Source organism: Brachyistius frenatus, unplaced genomic scaffold, assembly GCF_029030835.1.
Source record: "Brachyistius frenatus isolate BFR_SWC_R1_liver_20210118 unplaced genomic scaffold, ASM2903083v1 Contig_14, whole genome shotgun sequence".
Lineage (NCBI taxonomy): Eukaryota > Metazoa > Chordata > Actinopteri > Embiotocidae > Brachyistius > Brachyistius frenatus.
In genome coordinates, this window is record NW_027210613.1 from 123,477 (window position 1) to 144,817 (window position 21,341).

The 21,341-nt window shown below is 45.7% G+C and overlaps 1 protein-coding gene across 1 annotated transcript in view; it reads right to left on the reverse strand.

The window, feature by feature from the left end:
- Positions 1 to 21,341, reverse strand: part of LOC138617775 (nuclear factor of activated T-cells, cytoplasmic 1-like) — a 63,126-nt gene that overhangs the window by 11,778 nt on the left and 30,007 nt on the right. Inside the window, exons 7-9 of the mRNA XM_069693034.1 lie at positions 19,925 to 19,980; positions 17,471 to 17,603; positions 9,338 to 9,994 (exon numbers count right to left, since the gene is read on the reverse strand). Of these exons, the coding sequence (XP_069549135.1) occupies positions 9,338 to 9,994; positions 17,471 to 17,603; positions 19,925 to 19,980 (846 nt within the window). The remainder of the gene's footprint in view (positions 1 to 9,337; positions 9,995 to 17,470; positions 17,604 to 19,924; positions 19,981 to 21,341) is intronic.

The window sequence follows — 21,341 nt, forward strand, 5'->3', positions numbered from 1 at the left end:
AATATGTGCTCAAGAACACGGCCTCTCTCTTCCAACATCCCCGCTGGCGATCTGACTCCGTACTGAAGCTGAGCGTGATCTGATTAACACTGTCTGCTGACCCCGAGAGCCGCCCTACAACTTTAAAGCCTCAACACCTGCAGGGATTCAAGGACACAGAGGAGGAGGTCTCTTCAGGGCACATCATGGACACATTCACTCTGGAAGCTGGAGAGATGCAATCTTGGCAAGACATGCACTTATCTCTTCTTCCAACACCCCCAGACTTCGCTTTGATTTTCATAGACAAACTTACTTCCATCTGGAGTCTGTATAGTTGTCAAGAAACCCCGACTGTCTCCAAGTGCAAGGTGAAAACAGAGCTACTCTTCCAGAGATAGTAAGTGAGACAGAGATGTTTTCTGCCACCTGTAAATCACAGAGTCCCGTTCTCGCCTGCTTCTGTTCGTGCTGTTTCAAATCTTACAGATTTAACAGTTGCCGTGGCCGAGGGAGGGAACCTGCCACTTGAATACCTTAGCAGATACAAGAGCCTGCTATTTCACTCCGTCGTGCAGTAAATCTGACGGATTTTATTAAAATGTACGTGACATTTTGGTTCGCAGTGTTTGGGCGCGGAGCTTTCCCGACTTCCAGCACTCTGTAGATTCGACACGGCTGATTTACTGCACAAGCAGACAGAATTAGTTGGTCTTCTCGTCCAATAGATTTGAGGAGTCTAAGAGAACAGTAAGTTCTCACTTTCAGGGCATAACGACTTCAATTTCTATTAAAAAAAAAACCCCTTTATGAAGTGCTGTAGATGATGACTTCAATAATATTTAATTAATAATTGAACAATGCTTTTTGGTCATTTATAAGCTATGAATAACTATTACAAAAATAAAAAAAACATTGTTCTGATTAATAACCTGTAAAATATTATGAAAAGACATATGAAGTCATATAAATAATCACTATATCAAAATGTTATTAACTCATGGTCCACTTGCTAGATTTCCTTGTAGCTGAACTTCATGGCCTTCATCAAGAGGATGGTCAGATGTATGTGAAAATCAATATGTCATTTACAGAATTATAATAAATATGTCACATTATCAGTCATTCTCTCTTTGGGGGAGTTTGTCTTAGTAGCCTACATTAATAAACACATAAAACGTCCATGCATCTCTTTATAACTACATTTAAGTTCCTTAACAACAACAACCTGTTTTATTTATTCTACACTAAATAAGGTCTGTGGGTTTTGGGCTTGAGCACCCACTGACTCATGAGACATAAACATGTGAAATCTGGGATATTTCCGTCCTAAACACGGCAGATACTTTAAGAACACATTGGCCTTTCTTGAGCCACAGAACTTAATTTTGATGTTTGCGTAGCGGCAGTGCGGACTTTCATCATTTAATCTCTCCCATTATGAAAAAGCCTTACAGAGCGAGGCTTAGCATGTTGTTTTAAAGCGCAACTGGGCTCAGCCGAGTACAATCAGAGAGTCGGGGGACCGGTTGGGCTTCATGACTGCCATGGGTTTCATGTCAACAGTAGGACACTTACAGTTCAGTGGTTATGATCATTCCCTGCCCTGAAGTAAACCCATTCACCCGCTGCTCGTTCAGTCTCTGCGCTGTGAGCGGCCGCCGAAGGGACAGGAAGAAAATGTGATCTTTAACTCGGCCCGTATTTTTCTTTCTTTGACTTTTAGTGTTTTGGTTTTAACAGCCTTAGCTGTGAAATAGCACGTAGAGAGAGTGTGTGTGTGTGTGTGTGTGTGTGTGTGTGTGTGTGTGTGTGTGTGTGTGTGTGTGTGTGTGTGTGTGTGTGTGTGTGTGTGTGTGTGTGTGTGTGTGTGTGTGTGTGTGTGTGTGTGTGAAGAACAGGGGCAGTGGGAGAAGCTCCCAGGGAAAAATCACCAAGATTGCATGCTACTTTCTTCCACCTCAGATTTTCCCCTCTTTCTCCACGTCTTTCTGTGTCTCTTTTATTTCTATGGCTGACCTGCTTCTTTTCATGCTCGCTGAATATTCCTGTATGTGAGGACACGATGAGAATCTCCTGACCCCAAAATCTCCAAACCATGAAATACAAACCATGACTTGTGGCTGTCCCTCCATTTCACAGTAAGACAGCAGCTTAAAAAAAAAAAAAAAAATCTCTAACAAGTGAATTAAATGTAGATTTTGAAAAAGAAATTGACTATTAATGGCATAATATCTGTATTTTATGTTGACCTGCTTGTGTTTAGAATGACTAGTCAGTGCTAAAATAAATGGACATGTGCATTTTTTTTAATTTATTTTTTTGTGACAGATTCTACTCTCACTCTTTCAAATTTTACATCTGCATCTATATTTCACTCTTCTTCTTTCTGTCCTGACACCCTCCTCCACCTCCTCCACTCGTTTTCCCTTTATGATGACCTCTCCTTCCCTCTTCTATCAGAGGTATTTGTGCATGGAAGGAGACGGCGAACTCTGCCAACAGTTGCAAAACTCAACGGCTTTCCCCATCCCACCAGCCTGGACCACACTTCTCTGTTGACATCCGTCGCTACAGGATACTATTTCACTGAGGTAACGGATTTCAGATGCAGATCTGTTATTTCTCGGTCTGCGATGGAGACCTGCTCCTGTTTACTGATGCCGCAGGTATTTATGTCCAACTAGTGAGCAGCTTGCTGTGGTCACTGTATTCATATGGACGATCCCCTCTTTGAAGCACATTCAACTGTTTGTGACTGTTTATGTGTCCCTGAGCAAAACACACTATAAGCTCCGGGGCTGCTGAACAGAGGCTGATCGTGACCTCTGTCCTTCCTTTTGGAAGAAGCTAACGTAGTCTTTTAGCAAATCAGATTCAGTGCTCGTTGGGTGTTTAGCGTGCGCCTGGACTGTATGACTTTTCCATGTGCTCATATTTTTTTTTTAAAGCCAGGAGGAAATATCCAGGATTCAAAACAAATTTATGGTTTCTGTGACTGTGCAGCATTTGTGGTGCTCACAGTACGATCAGCCATGTCCAAAGGGGAACAGTGTTTTAGGGGGAGAGCAGTGAGTTCTTTTAGTCACAAACAAACCAAATGAAGCAACTGAAATCACCGAAGGCATTTGAGTTCTGCACATGAAACGATGACATTTCGCCCACTGAGCAATACAGCCTTCAAAATCAGATAATACAAGTCAGAAAGTCCAGAGACAAGGACTTAGATGAGAATGAAATCACATCTTAAACGCAGCCTTCTCCAACTTCTTCAACGCACGATAACGACCTTCTGAGGAAAAGGAGACTCATTCAGTGATCATCCTGTCAGAGCAGTAGACCACACTGACATTTGTCATATTATGATTCAGTAATGAGGGTGTCTGGCATGAGGTGGCAGCTCCATGATCACAGATATACACAGGAAGGTCCCAGCCAAGCCACAGGCCCTGTCTGAATCCTGACCCGCTGTGATCCGTGCGGCTCGGCGGCTTTTCAACGCGTGTTTCTCAAACCTCAGAATGTTCGCCACACAAACCGAGCCCTCTAAACGGCTGCGTCAGGAGAAACTACAAGAAACACATGACGTATGATGAAGTGAAGGAATATAGCTCTAATGAATAGACTCGAATGTGCCTGGACAGTGAAGCATCTGCTGTGCCTTGTGGCTTTGCTCTGCTAGATTTGATTGTACACTTCACTGAAGTTAATTGTGCTGTTGATGCCAGGTAATTGCCTTCCATAGAAAGCAAACACAGTGTGTCAGTTCACACAGAAAGTAGACACAAATCATTTCTGTGCCGCACATTTCTGACATTTGGCAAAAGAAAAAACTCGAATCTCTCATCTAAATGTGTCCGTGTGCAGATCGCAGACACAGAAGAAATCCAATTTGTTTAGATAATTTAGCTGCAGTTCTTCAGCAGACACATTCCTTCTCAGTGACTGTGGATATTATGACGGAGCGACTGAAACCAGACCAGATCCTCTGGGTCCGCTGCCAAAGGTTCGGGGTGCACACGCGCACAAAAGAGCCAACCTGCTGCCGTAACAAATGGACTGATGTCTTACAGATTCATCTCATCTCATCACAACTAATAATAATAAAACACAAACTAAAAAGAAAAGAGATGAATACGGTGACCCTGTTGCCACTGTCGTATGTAACCACTTAGATCCAATTATTTGCTAAACTGCGAGCAATCTGGGACAATAGTGTCTACAATTGAGTTGGTTTTATAACGTGTTGTGCAAAAAAAAGAAGAATCTGGTCCCAACTAGGAATCTGAAGGCTCTTATGTTGAGCCAATGGGATGGAGATAAAAGAGATGTAAGAGGAAACAGAGGGCGAGAAGGTGATCCAGAGGACTTTCACTCAACTGCAAAGGTATTCCTCTTCTGCTGGGTTCCATTACTGTACTTCCATACTTTATATTACAAACGAACAGTGTGTTTAACCACGCTGTTATCTAACTTTATGAGAATTACTTCATGTCTCCAACTGTGTGCTGCCACAGGGTGTGAGGACTTTTATTTGACCACAGATCCTCTTTTCCAGTGCGGTTAACAAGTCTGTAAAAAGACTAAAAAGTTGATGTGTTTCACTTAAAATGTATAAGTGAATTGATCAGTTAATACAACTTCTACCACAAGCAGATCATGTTTACTACAGAGCACACACACACCTTTATAGTGCTTAGTGGGGTCTGTAGTATCTGATAATGGGCAATAAGAGCCAAAGCTGCTCAATTCACACAGTAAAGGTTAATGGTTTTTAATCTTAATGAGAATAAATTTTAATCAAGTCTATTGCTGATCCCAGAAGTGCAGTTGGTGCTCCTTAGCATATACGGTCAATGACCCAAAGGCCAATCCACGAGTGCACTCTCCTATTCATTTTCCCCATGACTATAAAACTTCTCCAGCAAAGCCCAAACTTTAGCTCGTACCTCACCATGTCAGGAGCTGCCAGGAAAACGGGATCCCTAATATGAGAAGGCAGCAATAACAACAATAGTAAAATATCCACATCCTCTTTGTGGTCATAAATAATAAAAAAGCCATAACGCTTTTTCTTGTAACCGTCAATATCCCTATGTGTAGCAGGAGACGGTGTTCTAGGCATTGCACTTAACCACAAGACAGCCTTTCTTTCTGCATACTATTAGCTGGAGCTTGACCTGCTCCCAAAAGGCCAGAGGGGTGAGAGGTGAAGCGCTGTGAAAGCCCACGCTGTCGCTCACGGTGCTTCCGCACGGAGCCGACTCCATCGACTAATAGAGACAAACACGCACACACAAACGTACTGTCTAAACATACAGGAGCAGCCTTTCTTTAGTGAGTCCCATTAGACACTTCAACCTCCACTTTAATGAACACCCTTCCCCCCCACTAAATCCTCTCAGTCTTCTGCTCCCCCTCCGTCCAATCCAGCCTTGCGGCACACTCCGATGTGAGCGACTCAGCATGTTTTCAGCACGGTGCGGACGCGCTCTCAATCATCATTAGGGGTTTTGCGGAGTCCTGGGGTCTGGGCAACTCGCCAAGATGTGTAAAAGTTTCCATGAGGAATACCTCAAGTTGCCTTCAGAAGCGTCGGTGGTGGACGGAGATCCTCAGGAAGGTTAGGAGGCCTTTATTTTTTTTTTTTTTGATGCTGGAGGGAAGGATGGAGGGGGGGGAAAGGGAGAATCGACAACATCTCTGTTTTCGGTTTGAGAAAACAAGCCCTAATAGAGTTTCAAATGCACCAACCCTGAATTGAGGAGGAAACAATCACAAGGAAAAGCTCCCCTGCAAACACGAGGCAATCAGAGCACATATGTCAAATGTCAGAAATCGACGGAGGCCACGTTGCACTCTGTGTTTTTGTTATGTTTGGGGGAATAAGGGCCCTCTGTTTCCCTGCAGAGGCAGCTGGGAGAAATCTGGCTCTCTGATTAGCACGAGTTCCTGCGTTGTGCGCCGCATTCAGCTACGTTTCATGATATCACCCGTCACAGCGGCAGCTAATGAGACAGGACACACGGCAGCAGCCTCGCAGGGCCGAATGTCGGGCCCAGCCAGCACACACTGCTCCTGCTCTACACACACACACACACACACACACACACACACACACACACACACACACACACACACACACACACACACACACACACACACACACACACACACACACACACACACAGAGCAAAATACCTATAAACACCAGGAACAGGTTCAAAGTGGAGGGTTTGCAGTGTGTGATGTGGGCTGCCTTTTCCAAAACTGTCTAAAAAAAAAGCCTAAGATTAAAAGTGTATTTCTGTGTGTGTGTGTGTGTGTGTGTGTGTGTGTGTGTGTGTGTGTGTGTGTGTGTGTGTGTGTGTGTGTGTGTGTGTGTGTGTGTGTGTGTGTGTGTGTGTGCGCATAGGTGGACATATGTGTCGGGGATTATTTGAGACAAGAAGGGGGTATGATGTCACCAGACACGCTCCTTCAGACGTATGACAAAACATGCCGTCATCTTGGCGTTTCTTTTTTTAGGCTTAATTGGCACGGCTAACGAGGCAAACGAGAAAATTCTCCTGTTATATACCCTGATGTCATTTGACTGCCATTTTTCTAGCAGTCGTGCGCCTTGTAAAATACAGATAGTGGGGTGTGAGTAAGTGCGAAATGTCTGAAAACGTGGGTTTTATGTGAGCCCCACCATGAGTTGTTTACGACAGTTAGTCAACAATGCAACGAGGCGCAGTCTTCGAGCAGCGGGTGTTTCATGCTTTTCTTAACTCCTTTACCTAAAACCATGTTGATCTGTGGCCGAGCCTCCAGCTACGGGCGAGGCTGTGGCAGCTGAAAGCCAATGTGCCGCTGAGTGAAAATGGGTGCTTCAACGGTGATCTGACTGCCAACTGGATTCCTCCCATAAAACCTCGGTGTAGATCCCAGAATTACCGCCTCACGCCTCGCACTGTAGTTAGTAAGCTTCTATCACGGCGGAGGGAAAAGTTTAGCAGTTTCCAGTGGAGACTGTGTACGGCAGTCAGGGGGGTTGACATCTCAGACTCCCTCCGTACTAACCCAGCTCCTCGCGGTACAGTAGCTCACCGTGGATAAGTTGAGTGATTTCTCAGGGGCTGTCTAAAAATCCGGGCCGCGCCGGAGAGACACATTTCCTCTGGCTGATGAGAGCCGGAGGCCTCAGCGTTCGAGCGTGGGAGGTGCACCACTCTTGGGGAAGATCAACTGTGCTCCCGCAGACTCCAAATCACCGGCTCCCCGATTGCTGGGGAGGAAACGCTGCTCTGCGCGGCTAGCGTTAAATCACTGCTGCCGAGGTGAGGTCATCTGCTTCTCTTCCTTCTCTAATGGAGCGCCGAGCTCGCTAACATGCGGCGGTAATGCTTGCGGATGGGGAGCAGGACGCCCTTTGAGCCGCCTTCCGATCTTATTTACTTTAGCTTAGGGCTCATTTGAAGGGGTTTGGGATAGGGCCGGACCGGGGAGCAGCAGATGCCTTTGCAGGATGCTGTTACCACCGCACACTTACCAGGACTCCAGGAGCTCACCACAGAGGCGCGCACAGACGGTAGGTGATGCAAACCGTCAGCACGCTGACGGTTTCAAGGGACTGCCTCGCTGTCCTACGGAAATCAATACACATTTCTGCGCGTCCCTAATGCAACTGTAATCACTGGCTGAATACATTTGGCCACCGGGTTGGAGGAAGATGGAGCTCGGTAAAGTGACAGTGGATGGAGTGGTGGCGAACAGAAACAAGGTTACATGATTTTACGTGAACGTATCAGTGCATACCGTTGGTGTAAAAGCACCTCTGTCTTCCTTATTTCAAAGAATAAAGCTATAGTTTCACCTAATTCAATTAATGCTTGAATTAGAGCTTCTGTGCAGTTACAGAGTGAGAGAGGATTTGAAATGCAAATCCAGCGTAGCTGTGAGCTCGAGAAAATGGGAAAAGACAAATTAAAAAAAAGGAACGAGAAGAGAAAAAAGTTTGAAATCAGTTTATAGAGCTGATAACAGATAGACCTCCCTCCCCCAAACCACCACCACCACCACCACACACACACACACACACACACACACACACACACACACACACACACACACACACACACACACACACACACACACACACACACACACACACACACAAACCACACCCCCGTGTCTGTATTGTGTGTTTATGAGGTGAGGACTAATGGGACTCATCAAGACTGACAGATATGCTGACAACCGCATTTCAACTCAATTACAGTTCCACAGGAAAACTCCCCTGGTCCCCTCATGCCTATCACCCGTCTGCTCCCAGAGCTGTTGAGTGAAGTGCGAATACTCGTGCATGAGCACGCGCGCACACACACACACACACACACACACACACACACACACACACACACACACACACACACACACACACACACACACACACACACACACACACACTACATCGGTATATAGAACAAAAGGTGCACAGGAAGGGTGATATTCCTGAGAGTGTCCCCCACCTCTACTAGGATGGAGGGGGATTTTTAGCATTTCAAGCGGGCACGATGCCAGTGATGTGTTCTATATCATAACAACAAGTGGAGCCTCTGCGAACACAGATAACAGGTTGCTGACCTGAGAGACAGAACGCGAGGTGGACGCAGGAGGCAATAAACCCGACCATATGGTCCCTTGGGTGTGACTGGTTTCATTGCCGGAGGGAGACCAGTGACCCCACAGTCTCCCCTGATGACGACAGCCGCATGGTGTCGACTCCGTGGGGAGAAGACGGGAAAACAAAGCCCTCTGCCTCCTGCCTCCCAGCATCCCTCCCTGAAACGTTGTGAGGGGAAATAGCGGTCCGGTGCAGGAAACCCCTACCCATTGTTTTGCTTCCTTCATTAGCCGTTGTGTCAACAGTTTGGTTGGCTCCGCGTGTGCCACTGTTTTTGTTCTGCTGCTCCCCAGCTGACCTCGGTGCTCTGATGTTTTGACAGATTGTTTCAAAAATCCCATCAAGGCAATTTACCATTTGAAAGTATAAAAGCAGCCACTCTGACAACATGAGCCACGCCGCCCCGTTAAACCAAAAGCAAATAAAGCCGCAGGGTCTAAAATTAAACAAATGTGACGCAAATCTGCTGCCAGAATTTCATCAGGAAACACTGAGAGGTGCTGCTGGGCGCGGCTATGTGTGAGGGCTGGCAGATAAGCTAAAGGTGTTAAATAAATGTGATGTGCTACGTAAACAGCCTTTCCTGGCAGGGACAGTGAGCTCATTAAGAGGGACTTTCATCTCGAAAAACTAAAAATGATCATCAAATGAAAACTTGTATACGTGTACACCTTGTTTGTGGGAACTCACCATCATCTAGGTACATCTGGTCCAGCTCCTGGGGCTCCTGTTTGACGGTGATGGCCATCGAAGGGGGGCTGGCGTCCTCGGACAGCAGGCTGGGTGAGCTCCCTCCTGCTGGGGCCGAACTGGCTGCTGCCTGCGCCTGAATGGGGCTGTAGGCCGGGACGAAAGGGCTCTCCGCGGGCCCGCCAGGAGTGGACGGGTGGGACACCGGCGAGGACGAGGGGCTGCTGTTGGCATACATAGGGTGGTAACCTGGGCTGTTGAGGTGGTTGGGGCTGCCCTGGGAGTGGAGCATCCCGAGCGGGGAAGTGTGGTCTGGTGACGGCGGGTGGGCGAGGTTAGGGCGACCGGGGGTCTCATGAATGGGGGACACCACCGGACCTGGCGGCGCCGCATGGGTGGGACTGTTGGGGAGGCACTTGCTGTATGCCACGGGGGACAGGTCGTGCAGGGTGGGGCTGGAGCTGGGGGACGACGACGGCATGGCGGCATGGCAAGGCGGGCAGGGAGCGTAGCCACTGACCAGGCAGACGTCAGGATCGGCCACAGGCATGATGGTAGTGAGCCTGGGCTGGCTGTAGTAGGGCTCTGAGTGCATGGACAGCCCCACACTTCCCAGAGAATCATACTCATCACTGGGTTCTGTCTTTATTATCGGCACTGAGGGGGGGGAAAAAGTAGAAAAGAAAAAAAGGTGGAGTCGTTAAAAAACGTGCAGGGAGTCCACGTGGCGCAGTGAGGCTGAGTAAAGGAGTGAGTAGGCACTATTGTGGCTGCACTACCCTCCGTAATCCAAACAAACAACAACCAGTGAATGTGGGCTCTGTGTCAACTTGGCCGAGTCCTCTAACAGAGAACCCCTCCCCTCCCCCCCCCCCCACTACCACCACCACCCATCTTTACCACACCAAGAAAGAAAAAAAGAAAAAGAAAAAAAAGAATAGGGGGGGAAAGAAAAATGGATGAGTCATCAGTGTGGAAAGCCGCAGCTGGCTCTAATAATGAATAAGACCTATTTTCTTTGGACTCTCTTTCCAGCGCTGATATCCAATAAAAGTACTTTAAAGCACTGGACTGCTGCTGCTGTTGCTGCTGGAGGAGCCCAGGACCCCTAGGTTTCCTCCACACTCCGCAAGTAATTGTTTCTCTCAGGACCAAAAGATAGAGGAAGGGGGTGAAAAAAAGGGAGATGATTGGATTTTGATTAGGCTGCCTGAGCTCCTTAAGAGGCTGCAGAGCTGTGCCTGTGGTTTCAGGAGTTTCAGACCTGAGCTAATGCAGCAGAGTGCAGTGACCCCACTTGATCATCCTGCCTCCTAATTTCTAATCCAGTGCAGACTGTCTGCGTTGTTTCCTGATTAGCTCTGACTGACAGGTATTACATGCTGCCGCTTCGCCGTCAAGAAAGGTTTTCTATTAATTGAGATTTTCAATCTCAACTTGGAGCCTTCACGAGCAGAAATATGGAGCGGGATCCACGTTAACAAGCTCACTGCTGAGTTATTATACAAGTACATATACACGGACTGTGCCAGCACACAAGTAGTAGGCCGGTGTTAAGATACCCAGATGCATAGCAAAGGCCTGTGAGTCACAATGGACGCACTGTTTCTATTTCTGCACATTGTTAAAATGTGTTAATGGGTGTGGTGAGTGTTTGATGCCAACCATTAAGAGGTTTTGGCTAAACTTTCTCCAAGTGACATTTACTGAAAGGCGTGCGGTTGTCAATATGAATAAGGTGTCTGTCTAAAAGTGTGTGTTTGAATCTGAACACAACAGGAGCTTTGAGCGATAGCAGAAGTTGAAGCTGTCATAGGAAAGACTGTTTTTTTACTGTTTTTTATTTTTCTTATGGAGAGTTGGATCTGAAAAGACATGAATCGCGCCTGTGGCCTCGGGGGTGCCGAGCTGCGGTGTGGTGACAACACAGCAGGGAGCGCATTTACGTCAGCCCTGTCTGCTGTCAGAGCCCAGGGACCGGGGCTCTGCGTCTGGGGGAGCATCGTAAGGCGAGTCCCGTGATGCACACAGGCCTCCTCTCCACAGCCTGAGGAGTAGCAAGTGAGTCACATGGTCACACTACATCCACGGTCACTTAACTCAGCGACTGTGTTGATCCTCTTTCTGCCTATTTCATCGGTGTCAATGGAGAGCAGAGTGCCAAGCAGCCGGGGGGGATGATGTCAGAACTGTCATGTGGAAATGTCATAAAAATACGATCATTTTCACTTCGATTCAGAAAGTGCATTGTTATTTGGGAGTTGAAACACATTTTGGCCTTTAGCCTAGTAAAGTGTTTTTCCAAGTCACATTGAATAAATACAGAACATTCAATTATCATCAAGCTTAATGGATTCTGAAAACGTATATACTCTACGTGGATGGAAGGTTTTCTTGCAGTAGAAACATTACTGAATATTTTTTTCAGTAGTGAAAGTAAATAAGTACTCAACTGCAAATTTGAGGTACTTGTATTTTAGTATTTTCTTCAGATTCCCTGCATGTGACTGTATCCCAACATGGGAAGTCAATTTTGGGGAATCAGACGGGGCTGCTGCTGTATTTTCAAAGAGGAGTTTGGTTTAAAGCAGCCTAAAGGTACCCATCAACAGTAACTTGTTAACATTATTTTCTGTCTGCTTTCTGACGATGCAAGCAAAACAAGCAAAACAAGAAATAAAATCACTTTGCACTAATGGACTTTCTTTAAAGTTACAAACACTTTTTTCTTTCTGATATTCCTCTTCCTCGGCCTCAGATATAAACAGAGGTCCCCCCCTCCAGCTCGATCCATCTGTGTCTCTCTTTCCACTTTGGATGTGAGCTGAGAAAACAGATTCACCAGGCGAGTCCCGAATTCAGCTGGCTTCTATTTCCTCCCAACCTGTGGGTTACGGCCCACAGACGGTTGATGCTCCGCACATGGTTTTCTCTCCGTTTCTGGCAGTTTCCCCATCTGTCTGCTCATATTAGACTGATCAGGCATGATCTAGGTATTTTACTGAGCACTTGTTTCCTGTGAAGGGAATACAGACATAGATGTGTGTCTGTGTGTTTTATTCCAAAGGGCAAGCAAAAGGACTTATGTAGATTTGTAAATGATCTTCTAAAAGAGATCCTTGTGTGCTTGTGGCTATCTGGAAAGATATATTTTGGGATGCAAAAGGTTCTGATTCTCATTTCCAATGATACGATATGACATTATTATGCTACTTTGAATGAATCAGTCATGCTGAAGTCATCTTATTCTAACGGCACAAATCTGAAGTGACATTTAACATGGAGCAGGTGGTAGTTCATTAACTCAAAGGTACCTGGTGCCATGTCCCACTGTGTAGGCAATCTGGTCGACCAGCATATGTGTACCGTACGTAGGTGAGTCTGAAAGCTGCCCACATGACAGAAACACTTCAGTCATTGTCCATTTTTTGGGAAAAACATTACTATGCAAATATTTACAAAAAAAAAAGAAAAAGAAAAAGAACAATGTGTGGTTCATTAACTTTTCCTGTATGTGTCACAGAACATGTTTCTAGCTCTCCCTGCTCACCGACCACAAACCAATGAGACGGGGGGAGCGAGCACCCGTTAAGAATAGAACTTGATATTACAGAGGAATCTCCAAACGGCCTGTAAAAATAAAGGGGTTCCGAGAAGTTCTTCGCCCGAGCTTCGGTCATTGCCAGCACTTTTTCTTTTGCGGCATTTGTTGTTTAATGTGGTTGGTGAAAACTGTTTCTTATTTGAGGAGCAACACGTCACGTCTCTACTCACGCAAGAATGATTGGAAGGGAGCTCGGAAAAGCGAGGCTCATTCTGAGAGCCAGACAACGACAGTCGTGCTGGATGTCCATCTCAGCATCAAAGACAAGCACTTTAGGCTTGGACCACGAATGCTGCTGATGGTATCAGACAATATCCTCTTCATTCACTGGCTGAAGGCAGATCCCCCTCATTTTCAGCTCCAAAATGTTGACTTAACTATTGGGTACTTCTGTATTTAACTTTCTTTTTTTATTTTTTTTTTACTTTTTAAATTCTAAAAAAACAAACCCTTATGTTGCTGTCTGTACTTATAGAGATTTTTCAACCTTCGTGCTCTAAAGTCTAAAAGCACTTTACAATTTGCTTCCCATGTTAGGTGCTTGTCTACTATCAGAAGCAATCTTGGTTTCTGTGTCATGCGTAAGGACACTTCGCCATGTAGACAGGAGAAACTGAGGATTGGACCGCCCATTTTAAGACTAGTGGGCAACCCGCTCAACCATCTGAGCTGCAGCCAAACACAGTAAAGGATTCTGTGAAACTTAACCTGAAGTTTTTTTTATTCCCGGAATTTTGAGTGAGGTATTGCTTTGTTCATGCACACTCTGACATCCTGTAAGTGTACAGTGCTAATGACACATTTCAAATCCTGTTTTTCCTTCACCAGGCATGAGTATGTTTCAACAGGACAACAGCAGCTCTCTGCTAAAATCACTGAAGCTGATTTTTGTCTGTTAGCTCCAATGAGTGAGAACAACTGCGTTTCCGCGACACATGACATCTGATAATAATATGTTATAATTCACACAGGAGTCTGGGCGAGACTGAGAACAGATCAAATCTGCTTACATTTAATAATACTGAAATAACATGTCTTGATTTATTTAGGAGTGCATGCAGAGTAGTGAAACTTTTCTTCCGATGTGTTTGGTTCCTTAACTGCAGGCGTCGATGCACAGCCACATTTGCGTTAGCGTCAAAGAATAACAAGGTGGTCACATGACCTGAATGGAAAATAAAGGTGGTTTTCACTAGCATCTGTGTCCCAGAGAGTGTTTGCTTCCTCCTTCTGCTGTTTCAAACAAGTCAGTCTATTTTAAGGGTTGGTTTTGCCTTTTTATAGGTGAGCAGACACCAGAGTGTGAAAGAAATGTTCTCTCTAAACAACGTCAGCGACCACAACTGTGCTTGAAGTGGGACGTCGGGCCGGAAGAGTCTTTTCATACGAATGAGCAAGAAAAGTGTTGACAACAGTATGTGTGTGTGTGTGTGTGTGTGTGTGTGTGTGTGTGTGTGTGTGTGTGTGTGTGTGTGTGTGTGTGTGTGTGTGTGTGTGTGTGTGTGTGTGTCTTCCCCCAACCAACCCCGAGTACCTGGCCACCCGTTGACACACACACACTGAAACCTTCAAAAGCAAACAGCTTGACGAGGATTTCTGTTTATGCTAATTATAACCTCTATACAGTCTTCTTTTAAAGCAACAAGCAATCATTTGTCTCCATGCAGGCTCGCATCATGGATAAGAAATGAAAAGAAGAAAACATTTTGCCAGATCATTGATAAGTTTGTCTAATAAAACAATGGCCCTAAAACTGTGTCATGATAAATCAAATCTCTCTGGCTTGTTTCAGTGGTACAAAAATTTGCAAATGTTGTCGTTTCACATGGAACATTTTCCTCCTTCGGCTGTTATCCAGCAGTTTTAATACTCAACTCTCTGATTGAAATGCTGAATATTTCTTTTCAGAAATATATTATTTTTTAAAATGTGCCTGCAAAAGAGTGCTAAATATTAAAAATAGAACTCGATAACGTGTGATTCATGCTCTCGTTGGCTGTAAAACGTATGAGTTAATTATGCTGCTGTGACAAGACATGGGCGCTGCCTGTGTGGTCCACACTGTACTTGTGGTTCACTTGGCAGCAACAGAGAGAACACAACAAGTCATCTTTTAATGAGAGCTGTGTTTATGCTTAGGGAAATGACTTAGAGATGCACAGCGGAGGATGAGAAGCCGCTACATATCTTTCTGTGTCTCTTTTTATGTGGAAGTACAGAATACTAAATGGGAAGGGTATATTTGGCCACAGTTTGTCTCTCCTACATCGGTCCATTTAGCCACAATGCACCTGTTTATCACATCACCAGGCATCTCCAAATAGGGCTGTGCTCGACTCGTTCTCAGAGCCTCATCCAAAATCCCGATCGCCTGTCTCCTGTGGTCGTAAATACATCTGCTGATAATCTAAATGTCACATCTGATTAACACTTGTAGATTTAAAACACAACGCATGCAATCCCAGAAGCATTAGACCCATTAAGGTCTGATCAATGAAAACAAGATCCCATTGTTTGGATCCTAATGGATTTCACCAGTTATTATGAAGGGAAGGCAGGTGTTGCAAATGCACGGTTGGTGGTTGGAATCCTTAAACCAGCTGAGACAATGAGGGCGTTGGAGCATCACTAGCCTGGCTCACCCGATGTAGATGTTAGTATAAAGTTTGCCATTGGCCGACTATGTCAGTTGACATTCTCCTCCTACCTTTATCGAAATCCCCATCGCAACAGGAAACTACAACAATAACAACCTCCAGGCAGCAACCTACACGCTGAAAATGAAAGTATTCACAAAGGCAGACCTGCTAGGTTCTTTTCAGCCTTTTGCAGTGATTTAGCCATTTTAATGCTAGGACTCACCTCCCCCAACTGTGACATCATCCGTTGGTTTGTGAGCTACCGTTCTGAAGCCTTGAGACATTTCGGCCGTCGGGGTCTTGCTATTTTGGAGCCAGAAGTGACCATATTACGACGAGCTGGGGAGGAGCGAGCGGTGGATCTGACTGACAACCCAAAGACAGTATACCCGCCCAGTTATAGCAGAAACCTGACTGCACCACAGACCTGTCAATCAAACAGACACGCCCCACAACATACCACTTTTTGAAGCCTAATATCCAATTAATTATAGGATTATTTTCAGTTAGACCAACAGCAAACTAATAAGAAGGGGTGATTTTAGCGAATGGACACCAGCATGACTTGTGTAAAAAATAACGTATTGACTTTGTATTTCATGACAGAAGTTGAATGGGAGTCTATGGAGCCAGTGGCTATTTTGGAGCCAGCCCAGAGCGGCAATCGGTGCAATTTCAGTTTAATGCATTGCTGCATTGGCCTCACTTTTCAGACCTGGACGCTACGTCCACTTTTATGTGACAGTCAAGGCTCCCTACTTTTAAATGTTCCACCAAAACAAGCCTATTTTGCAAGACCACTATGGCTGCATTCTGGGCGTAGCGCTAGCCAAGATAATTGTAACTGGTTTATTAAAAATACAAACAAGCCTGAGCATTTTTTTCCCCCTATAACAGAATGATATATGGGTGCAGCCAGACTATTCTCTGGCAGTGGCATCACTAAACCTGCCTCCAGCTACTATTGTCTTTACAGCCAGATTAGTTGTTCAGTGTCTTCAGAAACTCTAAAGTGCTTCAGTGCACCTTGAATGAGGAGAGTTGTTTTGCTGAAAGAAAAGCTAACATGCTTATTCAACTGCATCTGGATACATACGAAATGAAATAACATTATTCTAGCGGGATGCTGGAAGCTGATACCAAAGCTGATATTTCACCTGTGCCTACTGTGAAAAGTAAATAACTCATGATGTACTTCGGAGGCTGAACTCTCAACTCGCACCAATACATTCTTTAAATTCCAATGTGAAGGCCATCCATAAACACTGAGGCCAGGGGCACATGATAAACACGCAGAGAGGTATTCCTGGGCTTTCAGGTTGCTACATGAATGAGCACTGCACTGCAAAGCACTGGCTGATGAGATGTTTGTGTGTGTGTGTGTGTGTGTGTGTGTGTGTGTGTGTGTGTGTGTGTGTGTGTGTGTGTGTGTGTGTGTGTGTGTGTGTGTGTGTGTGTGTGTGTGTGTGTGTGTGTGTGTGTGTGTGTGCATGCGTATTTGTCAGATCATAGGTGGTGAACCAGGGGGGCATTGTGCGAGGCGGGGTGTGAAAGTCAGGTCGCCTGGAGATTGACTTCTCCGCATCAACAGCGCTTGGAGGCTCTGTCACTCAGCGGGTACACCTCATGGCTGGGGAACGCGCTTTCACTACAGAATAAACACACCTCCCATCTTCTGCTCTCACTCACGGGCTGCAGCCAAGTGTTGCCAAGCGTAAAGTAAAAAAAACAACAAAAAAACCAGCCACGGATTTCACATGACACGTTGATGGCTGAAGTAAACTACAGTAGATGGATGTCAAGACTTAAAGAAATACTCAAAATGATGACTGCAGCTTGTGCAAAGCATGTGTGTCACTGGGAATTAAAAAGGGTGGCGATGATGATTACCGTTTGGAGGCAGGTAGGTGAAGCGCTGGTATTGGCTCCTCTTCCTCTTGCCGTTGCAGACGTAGAAGTTCACCGGCACCGGGCTGGATATCCTCTGGTTCCTGTACGGTGGGATCTCCACAATAACAGTACTCTGAAACACAAATGAGACACAAAAAAGATGTTTCACCTTCACCAGATAAGTCATTTTGTTGTATTTGATTTCATGTCATAGACTTTCTGCAACAAATTAACCCTTTAACGACCAAGTTACTCCTTTTATTTCCACTTAATTAGCATTTATTCGACAAGGTTTACAAAATCCTTCAGGATATCTTATAAGTCTTTCTCAGATTCAGCCCAAAGTGTACTGAAATTTATATAATGAACTTCAGTGTATTTGAAAGATTGGCTGCACAGTGTGAGTTTATAATGACTGAGACCCTGTGGGGGTTTACGAGGTTAATCAACATTTCTGTTTATTTTGCAGCTGGCCTGCCGTTAGGATACTGTTTCCAAGAGGCTGGACCAGGAGACTGGTCTAAATGAGCTCGTATGGACGGTGCAGATGCAGCAGTAGAGCCCATGAGGTTGGTCCAGTGCCCATGTTTGTCTCTGAGGAAAACCCCAGGGCTTTAGCTGTTTCCCCATACAGCAGCAGAGACGAAAGGTAGCCCGCTTATTTGTTTGCACAGCCGCGCCTTCCTATGGGAAGGCTCGCCTGTACCACCCCCCACCCCCAGCCCACCCGCAAGACCCACGGCAAGTCTGGACGGACTTTATTTCTGAAGGGAACAGGGAGAAATTTGTCTCTGTGTTTGTATCCAATTCCTGGGATAGCTGTCACCCTCATGTAGGTCTAAACAGGACAGAATGGGGAGCTTTGACAGGAAGCAGGTTTTTGTGGTGGGTCATCGCTGTGTATGGAGGGTGTGTGTGTGTGTGTGTGTGTGTGTGTGTGTGTGTGTGTGTGTGTGTGTGTGTGTGTGTGTGTGTGTGTGTGTCCTTGTTGAGGTGAGCTCAGCCCCAGTCTGCCCTCCAGATGATGACAAAGAAAACATGCAGGTGGCTGATTGAGTGTGTTAAGTGTGTCCATGCTCATGGCTTTCCCCTCTCCATCCCAACCAACGAAAATTAGCACACTCTAGACGGCAATAAAAACACAGTCAGGCAGGCAGACTGGAGCACTTTAAAGTGGTCTGGTTGCAACTGACATAAGAGTAAGGCCAGTTCTCTCGATGTCCTTCCCTATACGTGTTTGTTAGATCTACATATAAACACACTGTAGTGTTTGTCTTTTATCAACGCCGCCTCCCCATACCAGCACTCCCGGCCGAGCCTTGCACACCCGCTAATTTTCCAGTATGTGGGACTCCAGCCACAGCACATCAGCCAGCCCTAAAGAGCAATTAAAACACCAGAGTCCATATTTACCCTCCTGATGCAACCAGGTCATTTACCTGAGTGAAAAAAAACAGCGACAGCAGGAAGAAAAACATCCTGAAGTTGCAGCATTTAGATGCACAGTGTTTATTTTGGGCTCCAGTGTGAATGGCCTCCGTTAGTTTACAAAAAAAGAGGGGGAGGATGGGTCACTGCTGATGAAAGGCATCGGCAATTCAAAACATACTGTCATCATGCACAGGGGAGCAGGTTTGCACAGACCCTGTGCTTGAGTCTGCACACTAAAAGCAGCACTAACAAAATCTTAATTAACTCCAGAGCACAGGCAGCTTTCTGTGACACGTACAACAACATTTGCTTCATTCCCTCTGCTGACGATTTTTTTTTTTTTTTTTAGCTCAGTTTTATATTAACACAATCTGAATGTGTGACTGAACGTCAGTAAAACGAGCACCCTGGTTTATTTTCTCATTACGGCCCTCATGAAAAGCAGCAGGTAAAAGCTGGGGTGTGATCCACTCTTGGCTGCAAGATCCCGGCACAGACGAGGTGTTTAAGCCCAGCTCACCACACCACAACACTTCACTGTGAACTAAACGTCTGGCTATGCTCAGAGGGGTGTGCTGTGCGTGCGTGCGCGCGTGTGTGTGTGTGTGTGTGTGTGTGTGTGTGTGTGTGTGTGTGTGTGTGTGTGTGTGTGTGTGCGTGCGTGCGTGCGTGCGTGCGTGCGTGCGTGCGTGCGTGCGTGTGTGTGTGTGTGTGTGTGTATGTTTATGCTTCCATTTTGTAACCCACTCGTGGGTTTCTGCGCATTAAATGCAAAAATAAATACGACAGCCGTGTGTTTACTTCCACGAGGGTAAAGACATTTTGGTGAAAATTCCGTTCAGGATTGCATCGGCTAATCATCATTGTCTATGTTGCAATTTGTAACACCTGAGCAAAGGTTACATCATTACAGGGGACAGATGAGGAGGAGACAGAGAGAGGAAAGGAGAAAGTCTCAAGGGAGGATGAGGCTGAGGACGGCAGGATCGTTTCAAATAAGCCATGGAGGTGAGGCGCACTTACAGATTTGACAGAGTCCTTGTCAACTTTGGCTTCTGTCTCCCACAGATGATGGCCATCTGTTAACAAAGTAAAATACAATATTTAGTGTGGTTCAGCATGAACTGCAGCTCCATGCAGAAGGTGGAGGGGCTACAACCTACGGGTGACACTCTATCAGCAAAGAAGAAGACAGTAGCGGTGGAAGAGGGTTTGAGCATTTAGTTAGATAGTTAGCTGCCAGGATGTTGTGGAGAGGGTGGATGGTATTGTCCATTATGGCCAGTACCTTGCTCCGTATTCATCCCTCCACCACTATCCCCAGTGAGTCCAAGGACTGAGACAACTTTTTTGACCAGTGTTCTTGTCAGCTGTGCTGCCACCCCCACCCCCACCATAACGCATAATGAAAAGGGCACCGCATAATGAAAAGGGCACCGTACTGATAGATAAAGAATTAGGTGTTTTTTATCAAAGAAAAATGGAAAGTATTTGCCGGTTCCAACATCTAAAATGCGAGAATATGCTGCTTTTCTAAGTCTCTGAAAAGGCCTCTTTTGAATCTGATCTTCAACAGGGGCTGAATACTCTCTTACACAATGCACACATGTTGGACCTTTTTCTTCCTTATTTCTAGTGTCAGCTTTCATTCTTTTCAAAGAGGCTTCCCTCGCTGCAGCACAATAAAAGGGCCTGTGAGCTACTGCAGCTGTTGGTGAGCCTGTAGAAGCTCAGCTCGCATTCTTTGCGTTTTCTCTGTGATTTCATGCCACACCTTTGCGAACAGACGCTCTGGGCTCTGTTAGGGCAATCAGCACCGACCACAGTGCCGTTTTTTTCCCTTTTTTTTCTTCAGAACCGATGAGTCATTACGGCTGTCTGAAATAGAAGTGACACAGAACAGCCTTTGTGTCAGTGGCACACCATGTGAGCCAATGGCATGGGCACTGTGGCACGGCTACTATATTTTAGTGGGTGTGAGCAGCAGCTTACAGTACGAACACAGTGGTAAAGCTGCTGCTGAAACAGGCTTCAAGAGAGGAAGCCACCAGATAAGATAATCAGTCAGTTTCCAAAGAGCAGAAGTCCTGCAGCTCTGGCAGATGTAAAACCCTTATTTAGTTTTTTTCTCCCCAAGTACAATGTTTTTCACATCATGCGGTGAGTGAAAGAAAAAAGGATTCCAGTCACGGTTGGCTTATTATTTGTGAGATGTGGTGGTGGGGGCGGGTGGTCAGCTTTATTATTCAGAGTGAACATCAGTAGATATATCTTCCCAAAATGGTCGTATTAAAACAGAGGGGAGGAGAAAAACAGACGGTGCGGCGATCAGATAAGGGCTTTCTATCTGAACTGGGGGAAATAAGAGTTGCATATGGAGAAATGTGCCTCGCCGTGATGGAGATGAAGTGGACGGCTGGGGAATAGTAGCAGGGATATG